This window comes from Cebus imitator, unplaced genomic scaffold (assembly GCF_001604975.1).
Source record: "Cebus imitator isolate Cc_AM_T3 unplaced genomic scaffold, Cebus_imitator-1.0 Scaffold51, whole genome shotgun sequence".
In the NCBI taxonomy this organism is placed as follows: Eukaryota; Metazoa; Chordata; class Mammalia; order Primates; family Cebidae; genus Cebus; species Cebus imitator.
In genome coordinates this window covers 1,715,084-1,726,096 of record NW_016107366.1, presented here as the reverse complement: position 1 = coordinate 1,726,096, position 11,013 = coordinate 1,715,084, and the positions used below count along the sequence as shown (strand labels likewise).

General features: G+C 39.3%; 1 protein-coding gene across 1 annotated transcript; it reads left to right on the top strand.

The window, feature by feature from the left end:
- Positions 1–9,779: 9,779 nt before the first annotated feature.
- Positions 9,780–10,735, top strand: LOC108303786 (olfactory receptor 13F1). Its single transcript, XM_017527721.1, is given in 2 exon segments — positions 9,780–10,584; positions 10,587–10,735. Coding segments are annotated over 2 exon segments (954 nt in total).
- Positions 10,736–11,013: the final 278 nt, after the last annotated feature.

The window sequence follows — 11,013 nt, the reverse complement described above, 5'->3', positions numbered from 1 at the left end:
CTGTAAGGCAATACATGTCTGTTGTTTAAGCCACCCAGTCTGTGGTCCATTGTTATGACAGCCCCACCAAACTAATATGCCTTCTTTGAAGTCATTTACTGAATACAGGAGGGCCTGTCTTGACAAGCAAGCCATCCCTTCCTGCCCCCACTGAAACCATGCTATGGGATAAGCTTGAGTTTTGCCTCAGCTTAAGTTGTAGAATCACTTGCCATAGAAACCAACAGTGTCCTATTTTGTTCTCTTGTGATCATACAAAGCAGAAGCAGGATTAGCACTGGAGCCACAGGGGATCCGGAGAGCTTATCTATCTATCTATCTATCTATCTGTCTATCTATCTGTCTGTCTGTCTATGGTTTTTTGAGATGGAGTCTTGCTGTCATCCAACCTGGAGTGCAGTGGCGCCATCTCAGCTCACTCCAACCTCTGTCTCCCGGGTTCAAGCGATTCTCCTGCATCAGCCTCTCGAGTAGCTGGGATTACAGGCTCGCGCCACCACGCCCAGCTAAATTTTGTAATTTTAGTAGAGACGGGGTTTCATCGTGGTGGCCAGGATGGTCTCTATCTCTTGACCTCATGATTTGCCCTCCTCGACCTCCTAAAGTGCTGGAATTACAGGCATGAGCCACGCCCCCCCGCCGAGTTTATCTATATTTACCATAAACAATGGCCAAGCAAGGCAGCCATTGGCTGACACATGAATGTAAAAGATACATCAAGTGTCCTTCAGTTCAGGGTCAGGGATGAAACCTTGTACTTTGTTCTCCACAGCCTCCAGTTCAATCCTGAGCACACAGCTTTGCCTTAGTATTTAATCTTCAATATAAGACACTAGCAACTCTCTTCCACAGTTTATCCTGTTTTAAAATAATTTGAATCAAAATATAAACAAGGCTTTTTTTCTATTTGTAAGTATTAATAACAACAGAAAAGCAAAGCACTGCGGTTTTTTTTCTCTATTGAGAAACCTTTTCATGGGGGGAGGGTGGGTTCCATGAAAGACATGCAAGTCTTTTTCGCCATCTACTGGCAATAGAGGATTATAACATCAGAGATCTTAAATTTAAACTTCCCTTCCGGCACCAAGCTTTATTGAGGTATACTTGACAAATAAAAATTGTATCTTAATCCTTTCAAGGACAATTAAAACTATACTTAGAAAATTGTAGTAATGTAGGGTTCACAAATAGAGCTGTATCCCTGTGTGTACACAGGGAAGGCCAGGGTAACCTTTCCTTGCCTCTTACCTTGGGCCTGTGTGCAGGAATGCTATCTCTGTGACGAACTATTTATTCATCTAACAAATCTCTACTTAGTCATTACTACATTCCAGCCTCCGTAATGGTAATGAAAAGCTGACTAACAGGGGTTCGAGACCAGCCTGGCCAACATGGTGAAACCCCCATCTCTACTAAAAATACAAAAATTAGCCAGGCATGGTGGCGCGTGCCTGTAAACCCAGCTACTCGGGAGGCTGAGGCAGAAGAATCGCTTGAATGAGAAAGGAGGAGGTTACAGTGAGCTGAGATCACACCACTGCACTTTAGCCTGGGCAGCAGAGCGAAACTCTGTCTCAAAAAAAAAAAAAAAAAAAAAAAAAAAAAAAAAAAAAAACAGAAAACTGAGACACCTAATTCACAATATAGGCAATCATACAATATGAGGGAGTCAGACCTAATGTGTCTGTCAGACCTAAAGTGACAGATCACAAATGTCAAATTTAAATACATTTATTCTGCCCTTGCTATGCTTCCAAAAATATGCAAAATATCACCAATCGATGGTTACTTTGTTCGCTAACATAAGCCTTCCTCTGACTATCCGAATCCTTTGATGGTGGGATCCTGTGACCCATGACGTCCAAACGCCTTGGCTTTGCCCCATGTTCCTGCTTCAGGCTGCAAACCACCTTTTGTTCTGATGAAGTTTGTGGCCACACCTCTTTGACTTTGTTCCTTGAACATTTTTCTTAGATAGGATTGTATTTGCTCTAGTTTCTGTGATCAGCTTAGAGAACCCTTACTAACCAAAAATTATGCTGGAAAGCCAAATGCAGATGACATCAAAACCCCAAGGCCTTGAGTTCCCTGTTCCCTGGAGATGAGACATGCCTTCTTTACTGCCTGTGTAGAAAAGGCAGTGCAACTGTTTACAATAGCAAAGACATGGAACCAACCCAAATGCCCATCAAAGATAGATTGGATAAAGAAAATGTGGCACATATACACCATGGAATACTACACAGCCATAAAAAAGGATGAGCTCATGTCCTTTGTGGGGACATGGATCAATCTGGAAACCATCATTCTCAGCAAACTGATACAAGAACAGAAAACCGAACACCGCATGTTCTCACTCATAAGTGGGTGTTGAGCAATGAGAACACATGGACACAGGGAGGGGAACATCACACACTGGGGTTTGTGGGGGAGTAGGAGGCTAGGGGAGAGATAGTAGGGTGTGGGGAGATTGGGGAGGGATAATATTAGGAGAAATACCTAATGTAGGTGACAGGGGGACGGAGGCAGCAAACCATCATGGCATGTGTATACCTATGTAACAATCCTGCACGATCTACACATGTGCCCCAGAAATTAAAGTAAAATTTTAAAAAGGCAGTGCAAACCACAGTTTTGTGCACCCAGATTTCAACAATGACCGCTACATCTGCCTAAAGTATCTGCTTTGCTGGCGTCCTGATTTTAGAAAGGTGTCATAAAGCTTACCAAGTGACCATGCTCTCTGGCACCAAAGAAGCCATCTTATTACCAAGAGAAAAGATCAGTATATTTTGGTGGCCAGATTAGTTAACAGAATCTCAAACCTTGCCCTCCATCCAAGGTACTAACCTTAATAGGCCCTGAGTTTGTTCCTGAAGAAGTGTAAGCTACCCAGGTACCAAATGACCAATATCCTCTGTTATAGACAGAATAGTGTCTCTCAAATGTCATTTGTTGCAGTCCCAACCGCCGGCACTTCAGAATAAAATCGTATTTAGAGAGGTGATTAAAACCATATTTAAAGAGGTGATTAAAGCCAGATATGGTAGCTTTCACCTTGAATCTCAAGATTTTGGAAGGCTAAGGTAGGAGGACCACTTGAAGCCGGGAGTTCAAGACCAGCCTAGGCAACAAAGCAAGACACTATCTCCACAAAACTTTTTTTAAAGAAGTGATTAAGTTAATATTAAGTCTTTGGAGTGGGACCTAATTCAGTATGAGCGGTATCCCCATAAAAAGAAACATGGACACAAAGAGATAAATCAGATGCATCTACACAGAGAGATGACCCTGTGAACACACCAAGAGGTGTTAAACCTGCTAACACTTCAACCTTGAACTTCTAATCTCCAAAAGTGTGAGAAAATAAATTTCTGTTTAACTCACTTTGGCTGTGCTACGTTATTATGGCAACCTTAGCAAACGAATACAACCTCCTATGCAATAACCTAATCGTGGTTCAACACTCCTTCCCCTCTAGAAAATGTGAAGGTCTCCATGCAGTCTTCAACTTGAGTAACAGCCCTTCTTCTTGGAAGATAAAGTCTTTTAATTGATCCTTACTCATCTATGGAAAGGTAAAATGATTTTTCAGCCAGGTTTATATTCACTGAGGGATAAACAATTATCTTCTTTGAGCGAGATCAGTAAAATGTCAAAGAAACTCCCTCAACCCCACATACTCATCAGGCCCCTTCCCTCGTGATGTATCTATGCATATCAACTCTCCTGACATCACTGAAATGGGTATTCAGCCCCTGGTGTCTTTTATCAGCACATCTTTGGTGGGATTCCCAGGAACTTCTACAATGTGTCAAAAGAAAACGTTTTAATGTCTTATTTTAATGTCTACCAGGCCACATTATGACCTCAACTGAAAGCTCGTTCTCTCAAATTATGTTCAATATGCTATTCTGCCTAACTCCCTGAATTTAGTTAATACTGTACAGTCAACACCAGGTGACGATATAACCCAAGTAATGTGCATCTCTGCCTGTTGTAGTATCTCAGGATCCACACTTGACCCATCCACTTTCATTGAGAGACTTCTAATTTCAGTCTTATTTTGAATCCTGTCTCCTCAATTCTTTGATTTATTAAAAATTCAATTTATTAAAAATTAAAAATTCATATTTATATTGCTTTTCTTCTGGTAAAAATCCCCTTTGAGCACCTAAAATGGGAACTAGAGAGGCCCTCAATTGGCACAGACCATCCCATGCGACAATGCTAGCTTCACTACCCGGAACTCCCTCTTTCAAACTCAATAATCTAGTCATGTTGATCTACGTATCTTTTCCTGAGTACAAAATGACATTTTATGACTCCAAGTTTAAATAAACAGTTATTCCCTGCCTGGAAGGCTTTGCTTTCACATACTCATTGGGCTGCATGTGATAACTTTTCAAATTCTACTCTCATAGCAATTTTTTTTATGATGTCCTTTGTAATCTTTCCCAGACCTCAGCAAAGGGTGCTCACTCACCCCCATGATTGACAAATAATTCTATCGTTCTATCACTAAACTATAATTCCCTGATTAGATTGAGAGGATGCTCAGGAAAGGGTTTATACCTTTCTTATCTTCTTACCTCTAGCACCTAACAAAGACAGTAATTTAAAATTGGTGGCTGTTAATTAAATAACTTATTCAGGATCAGGAATAGAGCAGGAAACGTGGTCTTTGTGTGCTTCCTTGCTTTTTGAGGGGACGGAGGTGATTAGAGTGGGAATATTAGAAATGTTGATTTTGCCCTACAAAGAACTGTCATTCTAACAGTTCCTGTGCCCACACTTGCCTCACCTGGGATGCTCATACGTTTTGAGCGTGGCCCCCTGGACACCCGTTTGTGGTTTCGCTTTATCTATTTTCTCAACACTGTTGTTTTCATGGCAGTCACTGGATGAATCCCATGCTCATCTGTATCTGATAAACTTTCAGTTTGTCATTTCACAACCAGAGGCGGGGCACAGAGCAGCAGCATGCAATTGTTAAAAAAAAAAAAATCTCAATTTGTTTAGCTTTCAAGCATATTTTTAGGCTTCTTCCTGGCTTCTCCCTGTACCACCATATCATACCAACCTCCCTCTTTTAGACAAGCGAGGCTTTCTGAGAGCCCTTCATGCTGGAAAAAAACAAGAAAATGTATGGATAAATATATAGGTCTCCCATCTCAGATTTAGACCTAGCCTCTTCCCCATCACTCTAAGTAAGTGGCTTTAACCTTCCTAGTTCTTTGACTGGACAGCCAGCCCAAGCTTCCAAATACTTTCTTACTTCTCCTCTGCTCTCCCAACTCAGTGCTGGATCTTCACAGTTTCAAGTCTGAATCACCTCGTATTATTTTTTCACATTGATCTGATTCTGCTAGCATGGAATTATCTACCCCTTAGTCTAGCTATTTTTCATTCTTGTCCTCCAGTGTCTACATTTTAGCTTTCACTGATATTCACAGATGATTAATAGAGATCTAGTTGAAGAAAAAATATACATATAAAGAGAGAGAAATATATGATTATATGTAATAGATATATAATTTTATATTTTATATATATATACACACATACACATAAATCTGTACTGTCAATGAACTCCCTGTAGCTATGCAAGAAAGAACGACTACATAGCTTACATGCTTTTACAAGTGAATATCAGAGTTTTGAAATATTACATTTGAAAGGGTTATGAAAGATGATCTATTTCAATTCTCTCCAATTAAGCACAAGGAAAAGGAGACTGAATGTGGAGATATGTCCAAGGTGAAACAGCCAGATAGTCAATTAAGAGGCTGAATGTTCTCCTGCTAAGATCGGGAACAAGGCATGAATGTCCACTACCACCACTTCTGTGTAACATTATATTGACTGTCTTAGCCAGAGCAGTAAGGCAAGAGAAATAACTAAAAAGGGTTACAGTTAGAAAGAAAGAAGGAAACTGTCTCGATTCACAGACAACCAGATTGTATATGTGAACAGTGACAAACACTTCCAAGGAATCCACACAATAAATAATAAAATTAATAAAAGAATCTATAAAGCTATCAGGATATGTTACTACACACACACACCAGTTGCATTTCTATTTACCAACAAAAAGAAATGGAAAAATATATTTTTAAAATACCACATATTTTAAAACATAAAATAACAGAGAAAATTAACTTTTTTTTTTTTTGAGACAGAGTCTTACTCCATCACCGAGGCTGGAGTGCAGTGGCACCATCTTGGCTCCCTGCAAACTGTCCCCTGGGTTCAAGTGATTCTCCTGCCTCAGACTCCCAAGTAACAGGAATGACAGGAGCACACCACCACACCAAGCTAATTTTTGTATTTTTAGTAGAGACGGGGTCTCACCATGTTGGCCTGGCTGTTCTGGAACTCCTGACCTCAGATGATCGACCCGCCTCAACCTCCCAAACTGCTGGGATTACAGGCTTGAGTTGCCATGTCTGACAGATATGTAAAACTTTTATACTGAAAGCTACAGAACATTGAAGACAGAATTTAAACACCTATAGAAATGAGAGATATATTGTTCATGAATCAGAAGAATCCATATTGGTAAGATATCATTTCTCCCGAGATTGATCTACAGATTACTGCCATGCCATTCAAAATCTAGAAAGAGATTTTGGAGAAACTGACAATTTTAGGGCCAATAGGAAAAGAAAAGGACCCAGTATACCCAAGACAACACTGAAAAGAATAAAGTGTGAGGATTTACACTACTTTATTATAAACTTATTATAAACCTGTAACAATCTAGGTACTGTGGTATTGGCATAAAGAAAAACAAATAGATCAGTGGAACAGAATGAATGAATTCAGAAAGAAATCCCTGCAATATATAGTCAGTTGATTTTATTTTTATTTTTATTTTACTTTAAGTTCTGGGATACATGTGCCATGGTGGTTTACTGCACGTAACAATCTGTCATCTAGGTTTTAAGCCTCACATGCATTAGGTATTTGTCCTAATGCTATCCCTTCCCTTTTCCCCGATCCTGCAACAGGCCCCAGTGTGTGATGTTCCCCACCCTGTGTCCATGTGTTCTCATTGTTCAATTCCCACTTATGAGTGAGAATATTCGTATTTGGTTTTCTTTTCCTGTGTTAGTTTGCTGAGAATGATGACTCACAGCTTCATCTATGTCCATGCAAAGGACATGAACTCATTCTTTTTTATGGCTGCAGAGTATTCTATAGTTTGCATGTGCCACATTTTCTTTATTCAGTCTATCATTGATGGGCTTTTGGGTTGGTTCCAAGTTTTTACTATTGTAAATAGTGCTGCCATCAACATACATGCGCATGTGTCTTTATAGTATAATAATTTATAATCAGAGATAAAATTCCATGAAGGTTCAGTATTTCTTCTTTTCAGCATTTTTCTGAAGTATCTCCAAAACAGAAATGTAGTCTGTTGCTGCATAAATAGTGGGCATAAGATTGGCAGCCTTCCTGAGACTTATTCATTGTCTCCATATGATCTTTCTGTGGGTAGCCCTAAAATAAATGTACTCTTCTTCCAAGCACGATCAAGTCAACCTAAATGATTCACTTTGAGCCTCACAAGCTTTGGTCTATAGGAACTGAACAGGTAAGTTAGAAGGAGTATCAGATAAACAACTTCAGAGGAAAAGTAGATTTGGAGGCCAGAAGTTAGTCCATTCCTTTTCTCTCTTTTGCTTCAATCATTTGTATTGCAGTTGCAACAAATATTGTCTAAGTGAAAAAAGAAAAGGAAGGGCATTGCAATAGTTAAAGAGAAATAATGAAAATGGAGAATAAATACAAGGAAAAAAGATGATTCAAGAAGCAAGTCAAAAACCATAGAATAGAGAAAAATCTAACATTTATTAATTATCTATTTTATTTATTAATGACTTAGCATTATTAATTACTTATCTCTTACAGTCTTAGTTGCTTCACATGAAATATCTTTATCCCTCAGAACACCTCTCATAAGGAAATATTGTCATTGCCCTTTTACTAATAATCCAAATCTCAATGAAGATCATCAGCTTGCTGTAGGTGACATAAACTAAGTGGTAAAATGGAAAGTGTTTATTGCACAAAGTCCCTAGTCTTCCCTGTGCACAAAGCTTTCCTACAATTAAAGAAGGGAACCATATGCATGATCCCAAGACCATGAAAGTTATATCTCTGTTGGAATGAGTACATGAAAGACCTAAAAGATGCATACTGACTGCAAATGCTACCGAGTGAAGAGGAGATTTTTTTTTTATTGTGCTTCTAAAAACCTTGGCAATCATTCAAATTTATGACCTTCTCTGAGAATGAAGAATATTTGATGTGATATAAACAATTCAGTAATGGCCTTGATTACAATCTGCTACTAAGAAGCAAGTTCGACAATCACAATTGTACAGTGATGACATTGACAGTATGCATTTCCCACACCACCACACACTGTTAACCATGTCTCTCACCTGGAAAACAGACAAGTTGTGAGCAGGGATTATAAAGCATCACTCAAATAGATAGAACCTTCAGTGGATTTCTGAAGGGCAAAGATGTCTTGATAGGGTGGAGTTTACTTCCCAAAAGAAAAAGTGTTTCTGAAAGCAGATGGACCTTCATGTTCTATGAGAAATATCTACCTTCAATGGCCCTCTCTTTAAGCCATGTTGAGTAATAGAAAAGTTAATTAAACACTCATTCCCCTCTCTTTGGTGGGAACCATAGCAAGTACAACTTCATCTCATGCATATTATAAAACTCTCCTAAAATCTGAAGGAGAAACTACCAATATTATCCAGTATTTTTAACTTAATTTAAATTAACCAGCCTGACTTCATAACACTATTGGGAGAAGGTAAAGTTCCTCTTCCCAGTGACGGTGTAGATAGGAAACATGCTTATTTGTTGTTTGAATAACACTGCAATTAGACAAGATAAGCTACTGACTATAATTGGATTCATGGGACACTGCCCCCGGAGTTTTAGAATTTGTAATACTGTACAAATATATTTTTAACTTTCGTTTGCTGCATGAATTGGAGACTTTTCAACAGCAACAAATAAATTGAACTACAGTGCCAACGGCTCGTTCTTTGGAGGATGTTTCTGCAACACAAACATCAGGACAACTATAACTATACGAAAGAAATAGCTGTCATGTATCTCCCAGCATGAGACACATGTCACCATTTTCCTGGGTTTGAGAAGGAAACTCTGGGCTTGTGTCTAAGTGTTCAAAGTCTCTGACAATTCGTGAATCTGTGGCTGCAGAAATCTATACCTTGTTTTGCCTTTATTCACTGTCTTCCAGATTATTTTGGACATATCTCTAGGAATGGCAGAAGAAACTGTGAACTTGGAAATCTGAACAGTACCTAAGTGTGAAGATGTTTACCAAATCAGAGGAAGGAAATCATTCCAATGGTACAGAGGTAAATAGATCAGTTAAAATGTGCTTTTGGAAAAAGAAAGAATACAAAATATTGTTTCTTTTCTCATTCTTTTATGATATTTATTAAATACATCATCTTCCTACCCTCACATTGCCAGAAGAAAATCTTACAGCAAAAGTAATATTTTAAGGATATATCTGACTTCCTGCTTAAATTTTTCTTACTAGTGACATATTTCTTCAAACATATATTACTATCACTAACCCAGAGAAGCATTTAAGAACAGACCACAAGTTCATATAAGTAAAACATGCCAGATATGTAAAGGAGGGGGTTATCTTTTATATATGTGTGATGTTAATCTCGCAATGCATATATACAGATGAACATAACATTAAAAAAATGTCCCCAGCAAATTGGACATCTGTAACAGTATTTTTCTTCCTGGGATTTTCTCACTACCCCAAAGTTGAGGTCGTCGTATTTGTGGTGTGCTTGCTAATGTATCTGTCCACCTTGCTGGGCAATGTTATTCTGATCTCCATCAGCATCCTAGATTCTCGCCTGCACACGCCTATGTACCTCTTCCTCAGCAACCTCTCCTTTCTGGACATCTGGTACACCTCTTCTGCACTCACTCCAATGCTGGCAAACTTTGTTTCAGGAAGAAACACCATTTCATTCTCAGGATGTGCTACTCAGATGTACCTCTCCCTTGCCATGGGCTCCACTGAGTGTGTGCTCCTGTCCATGATGGCATATGACCAGTATGTAGCCATCTGCAACCCCCTGAGATACCCTATCATCATGAATAGGAGGACGTGTGTGCAGATTGCAGCTGGCTCCTGGGTGACAGGCTGTCTCACTGCCCTGGTAGAAACGATGTCTGTGCTGCCACTGTCTCTCTGTGGTAATAGTATCATCAATCATTTCACTTGTGAAATTCTGGCTGTCTTGAAATTGGTTTGTGTGGACACCTCCCTGGTGCAGTTAATCATGCTAGTGATCAGTGTACTTCTTCTTCCCATGCCAATGCTACTCATTTGTATCTCTTATGCATTTATCCTAGCCAATATCCTGAGAATCAGCTCAGTGGAGGGCCGAAGCAAAGCCTTTTCAACGTGCACAGCCCACCTGATGGTGGTAGTTTTGTTCTATGGGACAGCTCTCTCCATGTACTTGAAGCCCTCCACTGTAGATTCACAGGAAATAAATTTATGGCTTTGGTATATGCTGGACTCACCCCCATGTTGAATCCTATCATCTATAGTCTACGGAACAAAGAGGTGAAAGTGGCCATGAAAAAATTGCTGATTAGAAACCCTTTTAATACTGCCTTCATTTCCATCCCCAAATGATACTGGAACAATCACATTCATATAAATAATCAACATTACCCAGAAAATTGCATAATAGTTTACTTAAACCAACCCTGGAAAATACTCATTTTCAGTAGGAGTTTACTATTATGTTCTCTATTCTGATTTTTCTTTTTTCTTTTTTGAGATAGAGTTTTGCTCTTGTTGCCCAGGCTGGAGTGCAATGGTGCGATCTCGGCTCACCACAATCTCCGCCTCCAGGTTCAAATGATTCTCCTGCCTCAGCCTTCCTAGTAGCTAGGATTACAGGAATATGC